At 51.0% G+C, this 23,298-nt stretch overlaps 1 protein-coding gene across 1 annotated transcript; it reads right to left on the bottom strand.

The window, feature by feature from the left end:
• Positions 1-109: 109 nt before the first annotated feature.
• Positions 110-18,701, bottom strand: Slc6a12 (solute carrier family 6 member 12). Its single transcript, XM_059256875.1, has 15 exons — positions 18,676-18,701; positions 18,303-18,532; positions 14,040-14,174; positions 12,604-12,744; positions 11,750-11,837; positions 10,407-10,539; positions 8,442-8,576; positions 6,808-6,911; positions 6,380-6,504; positions 5,147-5,259; positions 4,526-4,663; positions 3,733-3,835; positions 2,112-2,212; positions 1,568-1,738; positions 110-429 (listed from the first exon to the last, which is right to left on the bottom strand). The coding sequence occupies exons 1-15, from the start codon at positions 18,699-18,701 to the stop codon at positions 286-288; spliced, it is 1,887 nt and encodes a 628-aa protein (XP_059112858.1). The 3' UTR covers positions 110-285.
• Between the last annotated feature and the right edge of the window lie 4,597 nt (positions 18,702-23,298).

Here is a 23,298-nt window from a genome sequence, read left to right as displayed (position 1 = left end):
TGAACTTGAAAACGTCACTTCGTCCGGTTCTCAGTTTTTAATCCAAAAAGTCAGGGTTTTGAGTTCAAAGTGCATGGCAAACACAGCTTCCTGGAGCACGGGTGGGAAGGACTGAGAAGTGACAAGCTGTTGACAAGCTGTTCCAGCTGAACAGAAGAGTGGTTCCTGCCAGGGGGTGTCCGGAGACCTCCAAGGTCTCAACAAGCTGGAGGCAGAGGTTATCCCTGGGAGGAGGTAGCCTTGACCAGGCCCCTGGCTCTGGAGCCACCTGGCCTCTGGCACGTCCTACAAATGTGTCTCCTTCTCCCAGGCAATGAGTTCTTGCTTAGCTGGCGAGGGCGAACAGTTCTGAGCAGAAGTGCCATCCTGAGGTGGACGCCGCCCTGGCTGGGGCAGACTGGGGTCCGGTGTGATGAGTCTTTGAAGGCGCTGTGGAGAAGAGAAGTAGGAAGTGAATGAGCACTGGGGGTGAGCAGGAGGATGCTCTTGTGGGGGTGTCCTCAGGCACAAAGCCAGACACTTGGGGCTAAATGAAGGATGGTTCTGAGATGAAAATGGACAATGAGAGGTAATTAAGAGTGTGAACTCCTGAGTTCCAGTTCTGACTAGACTGCCTAAGCAATCCCAGGTAACTCACATAACTCTTCCAGCCCTTTAGTCCCCTCACTTTCCTCATCTGTAAAATGGGGGTAACAACAACACCTATGGTACAGTTCCTATCACAAGGCAAGTGATAAATGTCATGATTGTCATTATTATCCTTCTAATTACCATTGTTATATGCCCTGCTAAGTATTTTCCCAGTCATCTGTAGTACTACCACATTATTATGTTATTTTTTGGTGTGTCAACCCACCCACCCCCTTTCTGGCCCTGAATATAGCTGTGATGATGGGAATTGGGAATCTTGACAACCTCACTGTGACCAGGAAGTAGTAAGCAGGACAATGGAGAGACATGCTCAGGATGCAGGTATGAGGATACAGGAAGAGTCTGGACCCCAGTGGCCTCTCCGCAGCCAAACCAAACACCAGCAGCCCCCATCTCTAACCTTCCTGATACATAAGAATTCAAGAAGCCCATTTGCTTAAACTACTGTAGATCAGCTCTCTATTACTATTGGACAGTCTGACTTTGACAGACATATTTAATGTCTTTATGGGTCATTGGCAATGGCTTCTTCCAGGAAAGGCATACCCCAAACTACACAGGAGCCATCTGCTGTACCCCACTTGGGGCTACAATAAGCAAAGAAGCCAGGAGCCAGGGTGTGCTTGGCAGTTCTCCTAGATCCAGGATGTGTGTGTGCTCTTTTTAACCCTTCTACATCTGGCTTTTTGGTCCTTGTTTTCCCTCAACCATTAAGCAGTTTGCTCTTGACTAGCTAGCCTTTGAGATCAGCCTGATGTCAGATTCTACAACCTAGGATTCCAGAGGCCTGCTCTTCAAAGGCCTTTAAGGTCTCCATGTAGCCCCAAGGCATTCCTATGTGGGGAAGTGGTATATGCTCCTGGCCTAAGCCTCCCTCAGGGGCCTTCTCCACCGGCTCACCTCCACCACCACCTACCTTCTTGAAGGAACCCTGGGTCTGCAGAAGGGTGATGATGATGTAGAGTGGCACACAGGCCATGGAGGAGAAAGCCAAGAGCCATCCAATGGAGTATCCCCAAGAAGGGTACACGTAGACATTGTTGTATTTGAGAGGTGTGTACTTGCTCAAGGAGAAGATGAATGTGGCCTAAAAGGTAGAGGGGCAGGATAAGACAGTGGCCACCAAGAGTCCTTCCCTGGCTACACCAACAGCCAAGGACAGAGAACCACCCAACCATACTGAGGGGCATCTGAGGTAGGACAGTGTCATTGAGTCATCAGTCACAGGTGGTGGGTATGGGGGTTAAATTAGAGCTCAAGGCAGACAGAGAAAGGCCTATCAGGAAGAAGTAGGGCTGTGAGGGAGGGCTGAAGCAGAAGGGAGACTAGATGAAGGAGGATGGATGAGAGGCCCAGGAGAGAAGGGAGAGCAGGGTCCAACCCCTCTGCTCAGGCAGGAAAGAATCCTCAGATCCCAAGTCTTCTACAAACAAGAGGGAGAAGGAACAATGGGTATGTACCAGGCAAAGACCAGGGGTCAGGAAGAGCCAGGAGATCTTCACCAAGGGCCATGGCCGGTAGCCAATCATGTCCTCAACGTTGTCGTAGAAACGGTCGGCCCCTGAGCCAGAAAGGGTGAGAACCAGAGGTGAAAACAACTTCTTGACCTTTGGGAAAGACCCCTCACTTCCCCCCAGCGCTGCCTGTGATAAAGATGGTAAAGAGATGCGGAGCCACCCTCCCAGCCACAGAGCAGTGATGTTGGCAGGAGCTGCCACCCACAAGCTGTTGGAACCCCCTCTGCTGGCCTGTCTAAGGACGAACAGCGTCTGTCCTATGCACACTGGAATACACAAGCCTAAAGGAGCCAATACCAGCACATCCTTACTGCCCCGCACCACAGAAGGGAGAAAAGTACTAGAATAGAGCTGTGCGCCTGATTCCCGACCTGTGGATTCCTCACGCTCAGCCCTGCCAGGTTGGTTTGTGCTTAGTGAAGACGCTGACTGGCTTTGCTTAGGTCAGCTTTCACACTGGCCCTCATCTCAGGCAGAACCAGTCTCCTTGGATGTGAAGAACCTCTCACTGGCAGCCATGTCTAGGGGACTCCTCTCACCCCAGCTCACTGCCTTCCCACTGACACTGACACATGAATGCCAACCCTTAAAGGGCCACAGCTCTGACTGGTAAAGGCCAAAGTTCCAAGCCCAGTATTGCCAGGAGGTGTGACATATCAGCTTCCTCCACCTCCTTGGATGAGTTGATGAGAGCCGTTAGTACAAGAGTTGGAGGAGACTCAGGCAGATATCGAATGCTTAGGGTGGGAAGGTGGAAGCCAGCTCCAAGGCCAGGAAAGGACACCGCAGGAAGTCCAGGGTTACGAAGTAAGAACCTTCTCATTCAGGTTTCCTCTGAGACCCTAATATGAGGTGGCTACTCATTCTGCCCTGAGCCTTGGGATGTTAGCACTCTGTCCCTGACCTGTGGCAGAGACCACAGACCTAGAAAGGAGACGACACTTCCATTTAGTAGCTGTGTGAGCTCAGGCAGAGAGCATCTGCCCTGAGCCTTCTTTCCACTGCATGAGGCCGATTTGCAGATCTCGCAGTGGCATGTGACCTGCAAAGCGCAGTGCCCGGAACCCCGCCTGTTGCCAGGCATGGCAGTGGCTTCGACAATGAGGCACTGAGATTGCTACTTAGTGATCTCAGCGCTGTGGGGTCCAGGCCATCCCTGGAAGTCACGACACGACAGAGTTGACCTCACTCTAAGAAAGCAACGTGTAACAGCAACGGTGGGGGAAACGGCTTTTAAAGCGTGAGGACTAGCCGCGCCGTGTTCCGGTGTTCAACAAAGCCTGCGTGAGTGGCTTGGCTGTCGGAAAGGGAATGAAGGAATTTGAGGGTGGCTGTGGGGGGAGGGGTCAGGCCAAATGGCCCTAAATGTCCCCTGTGACTGGGATTCCGCTGAGGAAGGAAGCCTGCTTTGTCCTTGCCTTTACTCTAAGAGAGATATCGGGCCTCCAGGCCATGTCTGACATTCCTAGAAATAGGAATCAGAGCAGCCAGACCAAGACAGAGCCTGCCCGCAATCAGCCTCAGAGCATCTCGCTCCTGCTCCATAGCCACCTGCCCCACTCACCGTATACCCAGCCGATGCAGACCACCTCAAACAAGGACAGGAAGAGCAGGCATATGCCACTGGAGGCGTAGTAGTCAAAGAGCTGGAAGATGTACATCCCGCCCTGTGGAGGAAGAGGGAGCTGAGTTCTGGGGAGGAGTGAGATGTGCTGGCCTGCCCTGCTCAGGAGAAACGTTTGACAGCTACCAGGATCTGCTCTGCCTAGTTCTGTTATCAGGAGCTACCATCAGCCTTGGGACAATAATTTCTGATATCCTCAAGGTGCTGGGGGTGGGGGACCTGTGGTATATTGTCTGCACAGTATCCCCTTCTTGGTGGAACTGGTGCCCCTCAGTCTGTTCCTTTTGGGTTATGGCAGTCCTCTCCTGTGTTGCAAGCCTAAGGAAGGATGTTAGCCTGAACACCTGTCAAACTCAAGAGAAAGCCTGATTGGCTGAATGGGGAAAGGGACGAGGAGCAGAAACAGCCTTCCTTGACATCACAGAGGGAAATCTGCCTCCGGGCCAAGTGACCCATGGAAAGGGAGGTGGGACACAAAAGGGAACGTGCCAGACAGTGTCACAGGCAGATTCATGCATTTGACGGAAGCCAGAATAGCTCCAGACTTTGATATCACCGACCCCGTTCAGTCTCCTTTGTCTTAGGGCACTTTGTGTGTGGCTCCCATTGCCAGCACTTAGAGTCTAGTGAGTGGGACCTTCGACCTCACCATGAGGGAGCAGAGAGGGCGTGAGCCCCCGGGCAGAAGGAAGGAATGACTCTGAAGAGTCAGGAGTCCCACCCTGCCTCTCACCTCAGTGACCAGAAGAAGCCCCATCAAGTAGCACACAATTGCAACACCCAGGATCAGCAGCTCACGCCGGCCGCCCTTCCGGAGCTGCTGGGGGAACATGTCCATGGAAGCGGTCACCAAGCACTCCATACAGACGAACTGTGGGCCAGGAGAGTACAGGAATGAGACAGCTATCCAGCCAGGGCCTGGGTCTTCCCCAGCGCTACCCCCACATGACCCTGCCATGCATCATTCTATTTGCCTACACTGATGCAGGGGGCAGGGACAGTGGCAAGCCAGCCATTCCCTCAGCTACAACTTCCTATGAAGGAATCCCAGTAGGGAAGGTTAAAATCGGGGAGAGGTTCTGTACCCCAAGGCTACAGGATGGGGCTGGACCATGAGGCTGGAGATGAGCCTCTGTAGAGCATCTGGGAGAGTGCCCGTGTACAGGGGAAGGCTCAACTCTGGGAGAAAAATGGCAAGCCCCTTCAGAGCAGGAGCTCTGGAGGCCTGGGGCCACCCATCAGAACCCAAGGCAAAAGACTTGAACCAGAGTGAGGCCTCTGGTCCATGGTCAGGGAGAAGGTACATGAGGAAAAGTGATACCTGAAAGAGGGACCCAGGACAAAGGTTCCATACCTGGCTGTCCAGCCCTAGAAACAGGAGCATGATGAAGAAAAGGCAGGACCATAACTGGGACAAAGGCATCATTGTCACAGCTTTGGGGAAGGCAATGAAGGCCAGACCAGGACCTGCCAGGGACACAATACAGCGGCTGTACTTCAAACCACTTGCTACCTGAAGAGGAGCCCTCTCTATGCATCTTGGCATGCCTGCAAGTGCCAATGAGTGTCTGTGAAAGGCTGTGAGTGTCTATGTGTGTCTGTGAACTTCTGTGTGTGCATGTGTGTCTGGAAACTTGTGTCTGTGAGGATCTCCCGCGAGCCTTTGTGGGCCTCTGTGAAGGTTTTGTGTATACTGTGAGTGTCTATACAAAAGTGTCTGTGTCTATGATCATCTATAGGGTCTATGAGAATCTATGCCTGTCTGTTAGCATCTGTTCCTGTCTGTGCATGCCTTGATGTGTATCTGTGAGCATCTATGAGTGTGGACTTCAGGGATTTTTATGTGCTTCTGTGTTCATTTATGAAAGTCTGAGTATGCGTGTGTGCATGCGTGTGTGTGTGTGTGTGTGCATTTACACATGTGATTCTTTGTGAATGACTAAATATATCTATGTGCTTCTGTGAGCATCTGTGAATGTGCATGTCTGTGACTTCCATATGTCACTGAGTGTCTGTGTCTGTATGTACTTCTGTGATCTACGTGTGTCTCTGTGTGTCTGTGAGTATCTGTGAACATCTGTATGAATCTTGAGCTTTTTTTTTTTTTGAGTGTCCACATGAGTACATGCTTGTGAGCACCTATGTGTGCCTGTGAGCACTTGTGGGCATCTCGTGCATCTGTGAGCCTCAGTGTGCAGACATGTGAGTGAGCACTTGTGGGCATCTCGTGCATCTGTGAGCCTCGGTGTGCAGACATGTGGGTGAGCTATTTAAGGAAAGCAAGTACATTCATTCTGTGTTCTACCTCGGGACAAAGCCTCATATATGCTTGCATTCTCTCTCCTCCTTCAGCCCTATCTCTCTCTTTCCTGCTCTCCCCCTCTTCTTCCCACCCTCTTCTCTTCTCTTCTATCCCACAGTTCTAGAAGCTTCATTTATGCCACACAACACCCCCACACACACACCCCAAGCTAAAAAGGCTCCTACCCCTGGTTTCTGGAACTTCTCCCTATCTGCAGGAGGGATCTCTGTGTTCCCTGACTCTCCTTCCCAGAGTCCAGGGAAGTGTGTGGAGAGTGTCCCCTACCTGACTCAGCCACTTCAGAAATGGGTATTCCCTGCTCTTGAGACATGAAGCCCAGGATGGAGAAGACGACAAACCCAGCCACGAAGCTGGTAGCACTGTTCAGGAAGCAGAGGGCTATGGAGTCCCTGTGGGGATAAATGAGGTCAGACAGAGAAGGGGCAGAAAAGAGAACGGAGAAGAGAAAATCCAAGAAGGAGAGATCAAAAGGCAGAAAGCAAAAGAGGAAGAGAAATGGAGAAATCCAGAAGAAAAATGGGAAAGCAAGGAGCGTGGTATAGCAAAAAAAACCAGACACACCAGATGTCAGGGGAAGAGGGGACCAGGAAAGGGGCGGAAGAAATTGGGTCATGGAAAGGTATCCGCACAGGTGTTGCTCGGCTCCCAGAGAGGCAGGGTTGCCCTTGCCTGCCCAACCCAGCAGCTCTCACCTGTAGCAGTTGTTGTGGTACTTGTTATAGCTGCCCAGGGCCGTCAGGCACCCCTGGCAGATGGCAAAGGAGAAGAAGATCTGGGTGCCCGCATCCATCCACACCTACGTGAGGCCCAAGAAAGTAGCAGGGTAGAGGCAACAAGGGCTGGGAGCTGCGGCTAGCAGAATGCAGCCCCTCACTACAGCACATCCCACCTCTTACTGTCCCACCCAGTATCTATCATGTCTGCATCCTGCTCCCCAGGAGCTAGCCCTCCCCTTTCTCCACAGCCACCTTCTCACGGGCAGGACCCATTTTCAGTTTGGCTCAGCGATTACTCAGGAAGCATCAAGTGTGTGTAGGCTGCTTCATTCCAGGCAGCTTCGACAGAGCCAGGTGTACCTGGACCTGGTAAAGTGAAGGGTCCCTGGCATTGCTTCCGCCAGTGTGTCTGCATGGCACCTCTTGAACTATGACCTGGCTACCTCATAAAAATAGAAAGAAATCCACCAAGACCTCTTGGTGGAAGCAAAAAAAAAAAAAAAAAAAAAAAAAAAAAAAAAATTGTGCTCGGACAAGTCCTAGAGGAGGAAATGCAAATGGCCAATACATTCATGAGAAAATGCCCAGCCCCATCTGCAGTGATCAATAAACTAAACCTTAAAGTGGTAAGTGACTTCTGGGTCTGCAAAGTTACCAAAGAGTAAAATCAATTCTAACTGAGGGGTGGGGTAGTGGTTCTGGCCTGAGACTCTGAATTCAATCGCTGTAGCCAGGTTAAAAAGTCAGGCATGGGGTATACACTCCCCAGCCAGGCAGCCTGTGTTGACAGACACACAGGATGGGGGTGGTGGCCATTAACCAACCCTCAGGTGGAAAAATATTCAGAAAAAAATTGTACCTGTCCTAACAAGGACCAGTCTTTTTCTTAGCACTGTTCCCTGTATGGACACAATAGAACACCTATTTATAGAAAGCTGATATTATGGTGTTATAAGAAATCTAGAGATAATTCAATGGGTGTGGTATGATGAGCTTCAGTCAGACACAAATACTACACCATTTCTAACGAGAGATCTGAGAGCCTATGGGTATAGTGTCATGGACAATCACCCTCAGATACTGATAGACCGTGTCTATTTAAAATGTAGACATTGCCTCAGTTTCTGAGGTCAGGGCTCAGGGTTCAGCAGGGCAGGGAGATGGCCTGTTTTGCTCCACTGTTCTACCCCAGCAACAGACTGTTCCTAGCCATTAAGAGGCCCTCGGGATATTTTTGTTGAATAAATTATGTTTGGAGGAAATATTATACAGATGCTGAGGTAACATTTAAAAGTGAATTTAATGGCATGGAAAGGTTCATAATATAATTTAAATCAGAAGGATCTACTTCTCTAAGTAAAATTATCTCAATTGTGTTCACACATGCACACTACCTGGGAGTGAGGAGCAGACTAAAATGCTAATAGTGGTGATGGATGTTAGGAGCCTTCCTGTCCTTTCTCACAGTTTTCTTCTAAGATATCTAATTCTTCTCCAGTACACGTCTGTTTCTCTTAGGCCACAGGAAAATCAAGGGAAGACTTTGAAAGTACAGTCTAGTCTGGTGAGGGCACATCTCCATTAACAGTCCCCTCGCGGGCGGTTCCCACCTGGGGGTCCTTGAGGCGCAGCAAGTCTGGCTTCAGGTAGAAGACGATGCCCTGGTAGGCTCCAGGAAGGGTGATGCCCCGGATGAGGAGAATAATCAACATCAGGTAGGGGAAAGTGGCTGTGAAATAGACAACCTGGAGGGAAAACAGGCCAAAGTCACTCCTGGCATGGCTACCCAGAGGGAGGGAGGAGGGAGGGAGGAGGCAGGGGGAGGCAGGGGAGGCAGAGGGAGGCAGAGGGAGGCAGGGGAGGCAGGGGAGGCAAGGGGAGGCAGGGGAGGCAAGGGGAGGTAAGAGGAAGCAGAGGAGGCAGAGGGAAGCAGGGGGAGGCAGGGGAGGCAGAGGGAGGCAGGGGGAGGCAGGGGAGGCAGGGGAGGCAGAGGGAGGCAGAGGGAGGCAGAGGGAGGCAGGGGAGAGGCAAAGAGGAGAAGAGGAAGTGGGAGAGGAGGTGGAAGGAGGCAGGGGGTAGTGGGGGGGAGGCAGGGGAGAGGCAGGGGAAGGCAGAAGGAGGCAGGGAGTCTCCAATGGTTATTCTGCCCTGCCTCCTCCACCTGTCCCCAAGCAGAGCAGGTCACACCATTGCATTCAGCACAGGAGATCAGACCTCCACTTTCATACAGACAGCTGCTGGCGAGCACACGAAAATTTCCACACCTCCCTTTACACATTCCAGTGGCTCTTACTCCCCAGCAGAGTGATATATATCAGCAGGGAGGGGAGGAGGGGAGTGTGCAAGCAGGGAAGGAAGACGCTCCCAGCCCACCTTTCAAAGGCCACGTCAAGTCCGGAACCTGGCCCCCTCCCTTCACCATCCTGGGTACCCTCCCCCAAACCCCTGAGCGTGGGTGCCTCTCCAGGAGGAAGGCGGCCAGGTTTGTCTGGCAACCTGTGGGCAACCCAGACTGTTCTTTTCCAGGTCATGACTGGAGCAGCAGCAATGGCCTGAACGCCTAAGAGACTTCAAAGGGACTCCATGCTGCCCTGACCATGTGTGTCTGTCAGAGCATCGTCACCACCACCCCCATCCTCCTCATCTTTACTTTTCCTGACCACAGCCCAAGGAATGAGGAGTAGCACCGTTTAGTTGTGAAGTGTCCCTGACAGGCTTGCGTGCTTGAATGCTTGGTCCCCAACTAGTGGTGCTAGCCTGGAAAGTTCTGGGACTTTTGGACAAGGGCCTTAGCCCAGGGTGGGCATTGTTACAACCCAGCTCTGCTTCCCACCCACACCCTCTGCTTCCTGGTTGGCACTGTGTGACGACCAGCAGCTTCGGGTTCCTGCCGCCACTCTCCACCCTGACTTCACTCTCTCCAACTCCACGCTGAAATCAACCCATCACCCCGTAAGGGAGGACAGTCACAAGGGCAATCAGAACACTCGGAACCTGCCACTCTTGATTTTGAAAAGTGTGAGACACCATCCCCAGTTCTCTGGACTGGAAATGAGGCCCAGATCTGAGATCTCGCTCTAGGATGAGCCCACTGATGCCCATACTTCTTGGCTTAAGCCCCTTCACTGATTGGCACTTACCCCAAAGATGGCTCTCTTTGCTAATTTGTATGGAAACTCTTCTTCATGTGTCATTTAAATACAACAGGCAAGTCATAAGAATATGTGGCCCTGTCATACATAATGGAGACAGATACACAGATGCGCACGTGCAAAGAAGAGTCAGAGGCCTGCCCGCCATATTGCTGACAGCTTGGAAACTAATGAGCTCCAAAAGTGGGACTCTTATGGTTTAGTTTGCTCTAAACATTGCTTAGATAAACAGGTCTTTTGAAACCTGTTGGTGGAAAAAGTCTCCTCTCATTTTGAGCTAAGCCCCATGTTCCTGCAACTTCATCTATTCTTATATGTATCTCTCTCAAACTGTTCTTTCTTTCCACTCTCCTGAGGGACCCTTTCAAGTGTCCCTGAGGATTCTATGACTGTAAGTACTCATAAGGAGCCAGGATACCTTACCTTGCCCGTGGACTTGACCCCCTTCCAGATGCAGAAGTAGCAGATGATCCAGGCAAGCAAAAGACACAAGGCCAGCTCCCAGCGCAGGGACCCCAGGTCATGGATGCCCGATGTAATACCCAGTACCCGTCTCCTAAGAAATTGGGGAAAATAAATAACCAGTTGAAAGGCCGAAGAGGACAATCTGCCTCTGTCACCAAGTCTCCTGATTCAGAGCTGACCCCACAGATAACACTCCCCAGGGCTTCCACATCTCTGCCTTCCCCAACCTCTCCATGGCCATGCCACATTCCCACCTGTGCTCTGAGTGCCCCTGACTATTAGAAGACCAAATCCCTGTAACCTCACATGTATGTGTGTCTTTCTAACTGATCCAGGATTTCTGTTGCACAGAGAGATAAAGAAAGTGAAGGTGTTGAAACTGGGAGTGAGTGACAGAGCATAGACACACACATGCAGAGGGAGACCAGCAATGGCACAGGATCAAAGGGAGGGGATGAAGTGTGCTGTCACCGAAAGATGAAGGTGGAGATGGGTATACATAGGAGAGAGATCAGATAATCCAGAAAGGGCAGGTGAGAAGACATGGGTAGACAGGTGAGTGCTGAATGTGTGCAGGGTGAATTGGTGTGAGGGCACAGGTAGACCACGAGGAAAAGCAGGTAAGTGTACACGGCCTGTGGAGGTGGAGGTGTGAATTGTCACACAGGAGAGAGAATGGTGAGCACATTTCTGTGGTGCAAATACTACTCAGTGTCAAGCTACCAACCAGATACCAGTGCACCCAGTTTGGGAGGGATACACGCAGTGGGCTGCCAGGAGATAATAAAAGTTCCTGTCATCCTGTGGACAGGTGTCCAGGGATGTGCGGGTACAGCTGGAATGCGGGAATGGCATAGGAGGACAGTCATGAGAATGAGTGGAGGCAGATGGGAAAATGCAAGTTTGTACAGACATGTGAAGGTTTAGGGTAAGCATGACGGTATAGATAGGAAATCAAGACTGAATGTGAAGGTTCCCTTATCCCTCTGTGATATGGATCTTGGGGGGCAAAAGATAAGTAATGTTAGAAAGCATGCACAGAGTCTTAAGCATGCATCAACATTCAAAATCTCATAGTAAGTATGAAGGTATAGATAGTTAATCAAGGCTGGCTATGAAGGTTCCCTTATCTCTACACTTAGAGATAAGGGTGATATAGGTCTGGGGCAGAGGATGGGGGGTGCTAGGAAGCATGCAGAGTCTTAAGTATGTACCACCAATGTTCAAGCTTGCACAATCCAGACACCCAGGCTCCCTGTACTTAGGGCCCCTGGAATATCGCAAACAGGCCCAAGACCTACTCCCAGAATTCCATGACAGGCGAGGTGACGTTCTCAGAGTGGTTCACTCCTGTGGCTGCTGAGTGGTTCAGGAAGTCCACACAATGCTCTGTTGGGGACAAGGTTGGGATGAATATCAGTTAGGGACCAGATAGGAATGATGGATGTCCTTGTACTTACCCTCTGACCTTGCAGCCAGAGCTTCCCACTATTTCTAGGCCCAAGAGTTTTCTCAGGAGTCAGGGTATCAGCGGAACCAGCTCCTCTTCTCTGTATAGCCTATGTCCACTGGACCTGTTCCCAGTGAGTCTGGCCACTCCTATGAATGCCCTGACCTCCTCCAGAACAACACAGAGCACAGACAGCCACAGCCCACGTGGGCAGCTCCCATCAACAGCCTACCCCTGGCCTGCCCATTGTGCCACTCTGATTTTTCATCCTACAGACAAAAAGCCTAGTCCCTGGAATTCCCCAGTACTGATCTCAAGATGGGCTCTTTCCTCTCCCATTTTTCTATAATTGCTATCCTGTTTTTTCCACCCATCATGGTGGAGTCTTCTTTTGTTGATTCATCTACCTCTACCATAGCCAGGTCAGACAGTGTGGGGTCCTATCTGCCTTTACTCAGTTTCGACAGAGTGTTTGACATGTAAGAGGTACCCAAGAATGTTTACTAGATGGAGGCATGCTGTGGTTGTACAAAAGCCCCACTCGTTCCCCCAGCGGCCTCTAGCTACACAGAAAGACCAGCCAGTGGAACAGACAGCATAGCCCACACAGCTCCAGCGTAAGGCAAGGGCTGTGATGCCCTCTGTCAGGAGCCACCGTGGACCGACCTCATGGGCAAGGCCCCATGGCAGGGCTGACACAGATACCTGTGTTCCAGGAATTGCTGCAGGTTGTCCAGGGCAGCTCAGAGGTGAAGGAGCTGAACAGGTAGAAGAGAGCCCAGGCGAGGATGATGATGTAGTAGATGTTCAAGTAAGACTCAATGACCACCGATGCCATGCCAATGCCTTCAGGAGCAAAGAAAGTCAAAGAGATCAGCATAAGAAAAAAAATGTCACACAGAGTCTGCCAGTCACATGTGCCCATATCATCTTCCTAAAGAAAGCAGGTTGCTTATTATCTTACACACCCTCCCATTGCAGTGATAACATTTCCTCCCCACCCCCTTTCTCTCTATCTCTATCGCTATCCCCATCTCTTTATCTGTTTCTCCCTGCCTGCATTTTCTATTTTTTCTATGACATCATCTATTACTTGCAGAATGAAAAGCGGCAAAGCAGGAAGGAGCAAGGTGAGCTCAGCAAGAGCATCAGAGGCCAGTGTGGGAAGAGAGTGACACCGGAAAAACTTGGGCTCCTCAGCGGAAACACGCCATGGAAATTCTCAGTGCCCTTAGCTACAGTGCTTTGCTGGTCCGGAGCTCCATTAAGGGTCTCCTGGATACTACAAGAGACCAGCTAATGCCCCAAGAGGTGCAGCTTGCAATCAGCCTCACCTTTCCCCAGTGTTTGGTCAGGCAGCCTTCTCAGGAGCCAGGGTAGCCAGTGCTCATCAGACACGCTCAATCTGGTCCCTTCCTAGACAAATAACTGGGACATCCTGGTCGCTGGTGGTCCTTCAGAGACTAGCATAAGGAAAGACTTCTCTCTGCATCTGAGGTGTAAGGGATGTCTCAGAGACAAGGAGCCCTCCATTGCAGCTCATGGATCTGGCCAAGCCACTAAAGGAGGCTGATGAAAAGCTGCTTGTGTCTACACCACAGATCTACAGAGAAGAGCACGCTGCCCCAAATAAAGACAAGAAGAAAAGAGCCCAGGGGGGCCTAGTTCAAACTCAGCGAGTGACCCCGCTTTCTTTATCTGTAGAACGAGGTCATTGGAGTGATGAGAGGCCTGGGTAATGGGACACAAGTAAAGTGCTCACATGGACACTGACACAGACAGGCTCCACAGACACTGGCTGTCACCATCATCAGCATTACTGTGCTCATGAGCCTGTTTGGGTCGTGACATAGAGTCACAGACATACTTTCCTTGGGGCGGATGAAGGTTAAGGTTCAGGTTCCTGGCTGCGTCTTCCAAAATCTACACCTAATGTGGCACCTATAATTGTGTCCTGTTTCTCTTGACACGTCCTTCTCCCTGGGCATCTAAGATTTGGGCCTCGAGAGGCTGCTTTCACACAGCACACGAGAGGACAGCATGGAGAGGGAAGCTGGGAACGGGAAGCAAGAGCAGCAGCAGCAACAGAGGCAGGCAGGATGGTGGGTCCACGGGCAGAAGAGGGGAAGGATGGCACTCACCTTGGAGGAGGGGACAGATCTTCCTCCAAGCAGTAACACTCCCCTGGCTGCTGTACTGGCCCAGGGCCACCTCCAGGAAGAAGACTGGGATGCCACAGCTGAAGAAGAAGATGAAGTAGGGCACGAAGAACGCTCCTGGTGGAAGGACAGGCAGAGTCTGAGCCGCTTCAAGACCCTGAACTTCCCTCCAGCATCCCTACCCTCAGCCTCCTTCCTCACACACCCAAGACCCACGGTGTCTCCTCTGCCCAGTGGATGACCCTGACATGAGCCCCAAGTCAGGCAAAGTCTTTGGAGGGAAAGAAATGAATCTTGAGATGGAAGCTCCAATCAATGAACTGTTTACTGTGTTTTACAAATCAAATCACATATTAGTGATTTTGAAAGAAAAACATGTGTTCTGTATAATTTGACATGCTTATTAAACTATCAAGACGGCTACATTCTAGAAATGAACAGATGAAGCCAGCTTGGAAGTGTTCTTTTCTCACCAACAGTTTTCAGAGGGCTTTCCTCCACCCCTGGGATTGTTTGATCTGCTGACCCTGTGGCAAGCCCTGCAGGGACCTGTGGAGCTGCTGCAGAGGTATGGTCTCAGCCAAGAGATCCCTCATGGGGAGAGGATTCTTGTTTCTCTGTGGCTTAGCGCTTCATTGGTGCTTTGTGTGTTGGAGCCTCTTCTAAGCTTCAGCGGTATTGAACCCGCACAAACCAACCTCCCACCAGGGAGATCCTGCTGTCACCCCCTTGACAGCTGAGAAAGCTGAGCCCAGGTTGAAAACACAAGAACTAAGGTACAGATGAGGACATCGCACACCAGGCATCCTGACCCTGAGGCTTCGTTCTTGACCACCACATGTGGCTATCCCATAATGCCTCTGAAGTCATCGCTCCCATGGAGGAAAGCCAGGGAGCACAAAAGGAAAGGAAGTACAGAGCATTGTATAGCCTTCCAGAAGACTGCCTGCCTCCTCCTCACCTCCACCCTCCCTCCTTCCTCCTCTCCTCTCCCTCCCTCTCCTCCCTCCTCCTTTCCCTCCTCCTCTCCCTCCCTCTCTCCTCCCTCCCTCCTTCTCTTCCTCCTCCCTCCTCTTCTCCCTCCCTCCCTCCTTCTCTCCCTCCCTCCTTCTCTCCCTCCCTTCCCTGTTTTCCTACTCATCTTTTGGTGGTGGGTACCATGTTAGGACAACAACCCAGGGCCTCATATACAGCAGGCCAGGGCTCTGCCATGGAGCTGTACTCCAGCTCTTCTTTCAGAATCTGCTTGGTTCTGTTTCACTAGACAAGGTCTCACTCACTATGTCACCCACCTGGCCCTGATCTTATGATGCTCCTGCCTCAGGAACCCCAGTACGGGGATTACAGGCCCTCCCTCCAGATTTCTTATACGTATACACATTGCTCCTTCACAAAAGCAATGTACTGTCTGTTCCTTGACCACCATTTTAAAATTCTTATCACAAACCTCTTCGTGTCAATAAATACATGGCACCACTTGAGCACCTGTAGAAGGTTCTAGTGTGGGAATGGTACTTATTTTTTTAGTATTTTATCACTGGGCTTTTAGTTTTGCATTAAGTTTTTTGTCAGACTGAAAACCACCCACATCCTAATATACTTGTTCAGTTTGTTCCTTAGAACACATTTCCTTAGGCATAATTGCTGAGGAATTCCTCTTTTCTTAGTGTGTATGTGCATGTTAAAGTATATACTGTGTAAGTGTACACATTTTTCATAAAATGTACAAAAAATGTACAATTTTTCATTAAAGCGTTCCCAGTGTTGTGCGTCCAGCTCCAGAACTTACTGAAACTCCGTATGCATTAGACATGAACTCTGCCTCTTCAACCCTGTCAATGATATTCTACTTTGTGTCTCTATGAATTTGTCTACTCTGGGTACCTCACATGTAATCATAGCATTTGTGCAATGAATGCAACCATAGCATCTGTCCTGTTATATTTGTTTCATTAATCATATCTTCAAAATCATCCAGGCCATAGCACGCATCATAATCTCTTTTAAAGGTTAGCTACTGGGACTGGAGAGATGGCTCAGCCATTAAGAGATGTATTGCTCTTGCAGAGGACCTGGGTTCAGTTCCCAGTACCCACATGGTGAATTACAACCATCCATAAGTCCAGTTCCAGGGATCCAACACCCTCCTCTGACCTCTGTGTGTACCAGGCACACAGGGGTTGCACATAAACACATGCAGGCAAATAGTCACACATGTAAAATAACATAAATAAATTTAAAAGAAAATTTTTGAATGAATAAAGGCTAACTAATACCCCTTGTATGCAGATACCACACTTTGAAGGAAGGACCTTCATAGGAAGTCCATGGGTGTGTATGGCCACAGGTGCCTTCCTACCAGCTGTGGGAGCTTCTTTCCTGTGGCCCTGGAATGTGGGCTTTCACCCCCACAGAAGATGTGGAGCTCTAGAGACCCAGAGATAGGCTTTCCTCAGGCCCTCTTGGGACTGGATGGAAGCTGGCTCTGGATATAATGCAGGGAACCCTTGGCACATGGCTCTCTCCTGAGCTCCCAGCACATCAGCACTACAAATGTCTTCTCCTCAAATGGGCTGATCTAATCCTTGCCTGGGAACACTGCCTGGCCACAGCCTCATGGTGTGTTCCCAGCTGTGTACATAAGCAGCCTGACAATGTCCACGGGGACCTTAGCCAACATGGGGATTCAGCGGGAGGCTATTTTAGAGTTTCCCTCCCTTTGCTCTGATCTACCTTAGGCAATGACCTGGCCGCTGACTCTTCTCTGAACCACAGCATCAGAAATAAGACTTACAGAAGGCTCTCTCCGGGATGAAGCATTTCTTAAGGATGATTAAGTTTAGTGGTTCCCCTCTCTCACAACCAGAGATGACCTTAGACATTATTATTTTTCTACTCTCTTAAAAGGCCATTTTCTCTGCAGAACTGTGTTTATTAACAAATAATCAATGAATCTCTCTACATATTTTAACAAAAGATGAATTTCCATCAAGTAGGGCCTGTGGTCAGGGGGACATGAGACCTGTTATCACAAGGAGTTAGAACAATTCTAGCCTAAAGCAAAACAATGGCATTTGGGTTTATCTGTGATATCATGTTCCAATATATATCTATTCCCAGCTTATCTAGAATAAGGAAAGAACTAACTCCTGGTCCTTCTTGTTATTTTTCTAGAGCCCCAAAAGCAAGTGACTCCAGGATGGAAGCCAAGGCCTGATTTAGTCACTCATGTTAAAGAGGAGGGAAAGAAAGGTGAGGTGGACTCCAGTGTGTCCAGTCATAGTCAGCCCCTGGTAGCCTTGGAAGACTGCTTCCAGGACCATTTGGATGGCAGCCCCACTGTGCTCAAGCCTCTTCTGTGACACAGCACCGTCTAGATACAGGACCCATCCACAGCTTCCAGCTCACCCTAAGAGGTTAGGCTGCACTGTCAAGGGAATGATATGAAAAGGCTGCATACTCTTAGTACAGATACAATTTTTCAAAAACTATTTTTGATCCACAAGAGGTTGCCTCCTTCAATGCCTAACCCATGTCAAAGGGCTGGACACACCCGCTAGCTCTTTATAAGGTTAAATATAAATAGGGTCTAGAATGCTTTTCTAAACAATAATTATCTCTAATGTGTTTCCCCCTTCCTGGAACAGTTCTGATATCATAACAAGAATATGCCACTTCTGCAAGAACTACCTTCCAGACCCAAGAATAAATCCCATTGGTCACAGAGGGTCCCTCCTCCACATTCTTCACGTATGCTCAGATGCTGCCCAGGGTCCCTCTCCCTATTCCCTACTTTTCCTCCCTGTCTTTCAACTTGTCACCATGACAGGTCACATGTGTTTCTTGCCTGTGATCTGCAGCCTTTATCCGAACGCAGCACACAGACCACGTTCTGGCTTGCCTCTAGAGCAGAGCCTTGGCTCCTGAGAGGCCTGCAGTCACAGGAGTTGAATGAATGAATGAATGAATGAATCCCATTAGTCGTTATCATCCATCAGAGGTAAAGTGAAGAATCCAGGCCCCACGCTTCTGCTTGTTGACCCACTTAAATCCCACATGGCCCTGGATAATATATTAGCCCCAGTTCAGAATGACGGACACTGAGGCTAGAGATTGAACTGGGACCCAACAGGAGCCTTCCAGATTCATGGCAGCCCCCCTCCGTTTGACCACACTTCCAGGGAAGGGGTGGCCCTGCTGGTAGAGTCTAACACACCCCACCACACCACCTAAACACGAACTCACCACCTCCGTTCTTGTAGCAGAGATAGGGAAACCTCCAGACATTGCCTAGCCCAATGATCTCCCCAGCCACTGACAGCACAAACTCCATCTTGTTGGTCCATTGGCCGCGATCCTTCACCTGGTCCTCGCCTTTCTGGTCCATCATCTCTCCCTCCTCAGGGACCCAAGAGACCACAGGATACCCATCTTCATGGACGGCGACTTTTCTGTCCATACTGGATAGGGAGACCCTGTAAGGTAAGGCAGGACTGTGAGAGGCAGAAACCTGGTGAGGGGAGAAGAGGGAGTGTACACGCGCGCGCACACACACCTCGCACACCCATCTCCCTTCACCCTGATCCTTCCAGCCCAGTCTTTCCTATTGGCATATTACCTTTCTTCCCAAGCTCCTGATGGCATTTCTGCCTCAAGTGACATTCTGCTCTCAGAGTTATGAGGCCGAGCCAACAGGAAGCAGATTCTAGCTTGCCAAGTCTTCGGCAGACAAAGCAATGGACAAAGCAGGTTTGTAGGAGTTAGAGACTGGCCCGGCACCACCCCGGGTAGAGCTGTGATTAAAACCCCATCACTGAGGACCTTATAGCTCAAATCCCTTTTGATTTTTATAACCTGCCACCATCTCAGCTGGCCCTTCTGTCCAGATCTTCAGTAGGCTGTGAATAACAACAGCCTGGCCTCTGGCCTCTAGACCAGAAGGGCTCAAAGGCTGCCATGGGTGCCGGGGTTAAAGGGCAGGTGTGACTGAGGTGGTTCACGGGGCTTTCCTGAGCAGTTGGGATCGATGGAAGCCTGGTAAACATGGGAGCTGGTTCATTATGGGCTCTGATTGGAAGAGGGGGAAGAAGGTGGAGCCTCTAAGTAAGGCCAGCTGAGGACGGGCTTGGCATCAGGGTCAGCTGTAGGCCTTCAAGGAAAGCTGTTTCTTTGTCTGTCCTGAGAGAGGTTGGGGATCCTGAGGCCAGGAGGGGTCACTTGGATGGTGGTCATTTCAACATGACCTCAAGATGCCGAGTGCTTGGCTCTTACAAGGACAGTCTGGCAGGAGCTGCCCATGATGGTTGTTGCCAATCCCTTCCCCCTGAAAAGTCCAGCTGTAAAGCCCAGCACTCCCTAAGCTTCCATAGGCCACAGTCTGTTTTCTGACCGTCTTGTCTGTTTGTCAATTGCCCGGAGGTAAATTGCATTTGGAAGCGATGGGTTGCTTTCTCGTCCCTCCCTCCACACAGCTGATCACACTGAGGCCACTACTTGGCCCTCCTCCCAGGTAAAAAGCCAAGGGGGAGGTGGCCCGCCTCTCAGGGAAGCACTGTCCATTGGCCCTCACCTCCAGCGACACTCAGGGAATCAAATGACCAGGTCTACCGCTCACTCCATACTCCTCCAGGGCTCTGAGGAAGCACAAGGGAGTCTTTTTATGAAGGAAGACTGTGTGTTTATTTGTTGGTCCTTTTAACCCAGGCAACAGCCCAAGCCCAGGTCCGTTAGAAAGGCGTGGGCAGCAGCCAGCTAGAGTTGTGGAAAATTTTGAAGGTGACTTGGAGGGTGCAGGCTATCCCAGGAATGAGAAAGCATGGCAGGGCGAGGTTCTGGAATTGGGATATACTCAGAGTTTAGCTGCAACCTCTGTGTAGGGAAAAGGGTAAGGAGAGCAGCTGGTGCGAACGCAGGGCGCCAGCCTCGGACACAAGGGAGAAGGAGGAGGCAGAGAGGGAGGGGACTCCAGGCTGCAGAACCACAGTCCACCGGGTGTTCAGTCCCGGGGAGCAGTCAACGAGGCCTGAACCAGGACAGAACTGAAGCTGTGGCACCCTGCAGAGTGGCCCCTGAGTCATTCCAAATGATAAACGACAAACAAATAAAGGGCTAATGAATGAGCCGAAAAACGCTGCCACAGAAGCACCAGACAGGAAACCAAGTTCACTCAGATTTGCTAATTACAACAGTGGAGGGTCAACATCTGGGTCAGCGTGGGACTAAAGACATACCGTTCTTGATCTCCACTATCAGAGCTCATCCTGACAGGCTCTAAGTTACTATTAGACCCACATTACAGATGAGCAAGTGGGGCTCGGGGACGGCGGAATGACACCTGACACACACAGCGCATGCTCAGTTAAATGGATCTGGAAGGGCTGACCCAGTTTACCAAGATAACAAGTGGCAGGAACGGCTCTTGCTCTGTGACTTAGACAAATAGGACCTCCTCCCTGAGCCTTAAATCTCTGAGAAGAGAGAATGACCCCTTCTCAACAGGCGTATTGGCAGAGGGGGAGGGTAAAGGTGAAGAGAAGTGTCAAAGACCGTAACAGGTTGTCTTTGCTTGGCAAGCCCTGGGGTAGCTGGACCCAGAGCAAACCCCACATGCAAGAAACCCCAAGGGAGGTGGCAGAAGACACCCCTCACTCTCCAGACCACTGGCAGTTACTGCAAGATAAAGATGATCTCAAGAGCTTGAGGGGAAGACCTGGTGGGGAAAGGAATGAATGAGGGAATGAATGATGGGGACGATGGAGGAGAGTGGAGTCAGGGCAGCAAACCCAGAACCCCGTCCAGGCCTGAGGTTGAGCTTTTTCAAGGATGAAAATGAAAACGAGAACCTGAGATGATGAGTGGCCATGGGCATGAATTTTCTATAAATAAAAGACGGATGCTGGAAAGATGGCTCTGCAGTTAAGAGCACTGGCTGCTCTTCCAGAGGACCTGGGTTCAATTCCCAGCACGGTGGCTTATAACGGCTTGTAACCTCAGTCCTAGGGGATCCTTCTTCTGGCCTTTTCAGGTACCAGACATGCATGTAATGTTCAGACATACATGCAGACAAAACATCCATACACATAAAAATAAACAAAAACTCTGCAAAAGATGTTTGAGAGGCACCTGTATCATAGGTAAGAGTGGGAAACTGAGGCAGAAGAATGAGAGCAAAGGCCTTCGAAAGAAGAGAGGGACCAGAGCCTCGGTGAGCAGAGGGGAAGAGGGCTGAAACCACAGCACTGGACGTTTAAGTTAGACTCAGGGACAAAACTGTCCAGGAGAATGCTAGCCATAAAAACAAGCTGCACAGAACCCTCTTTTCTTTTTCTTTTTCTTACTTGTAAAAGCACAGGGGCCAGTGGGGTAGCACATGCCTGAGATCTCCAGAACTCGGGGTAGAGGCAGGGTGGTTAAGTTCCAGGCCAGACCAGCCACACAGTCAGAGCTTGTCACACAAAAACAACAACAACAAATCCAAAAGGACAGCTCCGCCCCCCACCGTGCCCTCCCGCCTCTAGTCTGTTTGCTAGGAAAGATTCAGTGACAGCAAAGGCCACTTGTCCCCCTGCGCAAGCTCCTCTACAGGCTGAGATCTACAGGCTGTCGTCCACCTGCTTTGCCAGGCTGGGGCAGGCTCGGGGCAGGGGAGGGACTTCATCATACTTGGGTGCCCTTGAGCGTATCCTGGGCTCTGTCTTCAAAGGACTAGAAAGTCCAGTCTTAACTCTCCTCTCAGAGCTAGGCAAGTTAGACCGAAGTCAGCTCTGGGTCTAGACGGCACTCCAGAAACCCTGCCCCCCACATACTGCTAGGGTTCTGCTCACACACCTTCCCCCCCCCCATCCCAGCACAAGAGAGACCCAGCCCTGCTCCAGCCCATACCCACATACCAGCACCCACCCCTGCACACCCTGGTGCCATTCCGTCACGTCCCTTTGCACACACATACCTGTGTGCATGGCCCCCAAAGCCTGGCTCCTCGTAGCCCTTCACACCTGGTAGGCAGCTAGGCTCCACAGTGGTAGCCCGCATCTTCCCCGGCCCCTCCTCAGCCCCAGTCCCAGCCCAGGTGGCTTCCCCTTTTGAGAGGAAGCTCAGGCTGCTGGCCCTGGCTGCCTGAGAGCCGGCGCCCCCAACCTGTGACCGTTAGTTCCAGATCCATCCACTCACCCTTCCTGCCCCTGGAAACCGACCGCCCTCCCCTGGCAGGCAGATGACCCGCCTCTTTCACCCACTGCTCAGGGCCAGTTCCCCAACTGTGGATTCTCCTACTACTCAAGGTTGTCCCTGAGCAATTCCACCGTGTGAATAGTGAGTGGACTGGTAGCATAGCATCGGAGCACGCCCAAAGGTGGCCTCCGTGTGGCCTCAGAGGACCGCAGTTCCCTGTTTCCTGCCCAGACACAGTTCTGCCAGGTCTTGCCTCTGGTGGAGCCCTCAGTCCTCCAGACCTAGGGGTGCAGACACTGTGGAACTCCGACTGAGTGCTGTTCCACCTGCTTCCCACTCACCTGCTCTCTCGGCTCAGCAAGAGCTCCTGCTCCCCAGTGAGTAAGTGTCTCCAGACCTGGAAGAGGAAATTCTCACCTTCAGCACTCCTGCTTCTCCCTGCCACAGCCCCACCCAGTGGTCCTGAGACAGAGAGAGAGAGAGACAGACAGACACACAGAGAGAAACAGAGAGCTAGAGAGAGACAGAGACTGAGAGAGAGGGGTGAGAGAGACAGAGACATAGAGAGGACAGAGACAGAGAAACAGAGAGAGAGAGAGAGAGAGAGAGAGAGAGAGAGAGAGAGAGAGAGAGAGAACAGAGAAATACCACAAGCAACAAGAGAGATTGAAAAGTCTATAAACGAGGATTACACATCTACCCTCTGGAAGTCAAGCTTTCTAACCCTGTCTCTCTGTCCCCTCCAGCTCCCTCCCTCCCTCCTAACTAGTGTCTTCCCAGTAGGCACTGTCCAGGACAAGACCCCCCAGAGCCTTGCTGAACTGCTGCCTTGGGCAGCCTTACCTCCCTGACCTCTCTCCTCCTGCTGCCAGCCCCTTACCCTTACTCTCACCCCCACCCCAATACTGGCTCCTTCTTAGGCCGGGTACAGACCCTCTTACCAGAGCAGTGGGATGGGAGCCACCAACTTCCAGGCTGGACACTGAGGACCTTGGGAGGGGAGTGACGAGGGCATGGGAGGAGGGTGAATCACACACTGGAGTTTTCCACCGAGTACCTGCCCTCTGTGGCT

Source organism: Peromyscus eremicus, chromosome 3, assembly GCF_949786415.1.
Source record: "Peromyscus eremicus chromosome 3, PerEre_H2_v1, whole genome shotgun sequence".
In the NCBI taxonomy this organism is placed as follows: domain Eukaryota; kingdom Metazoa; phylum Chordata; class Mammalia; order Rodentia; family Cricetidae; genus Peromyscus; species Peromyscus eremicus.
This window is presented reverse-complemented; position numbering and strand designations above follow the sequence as displayed.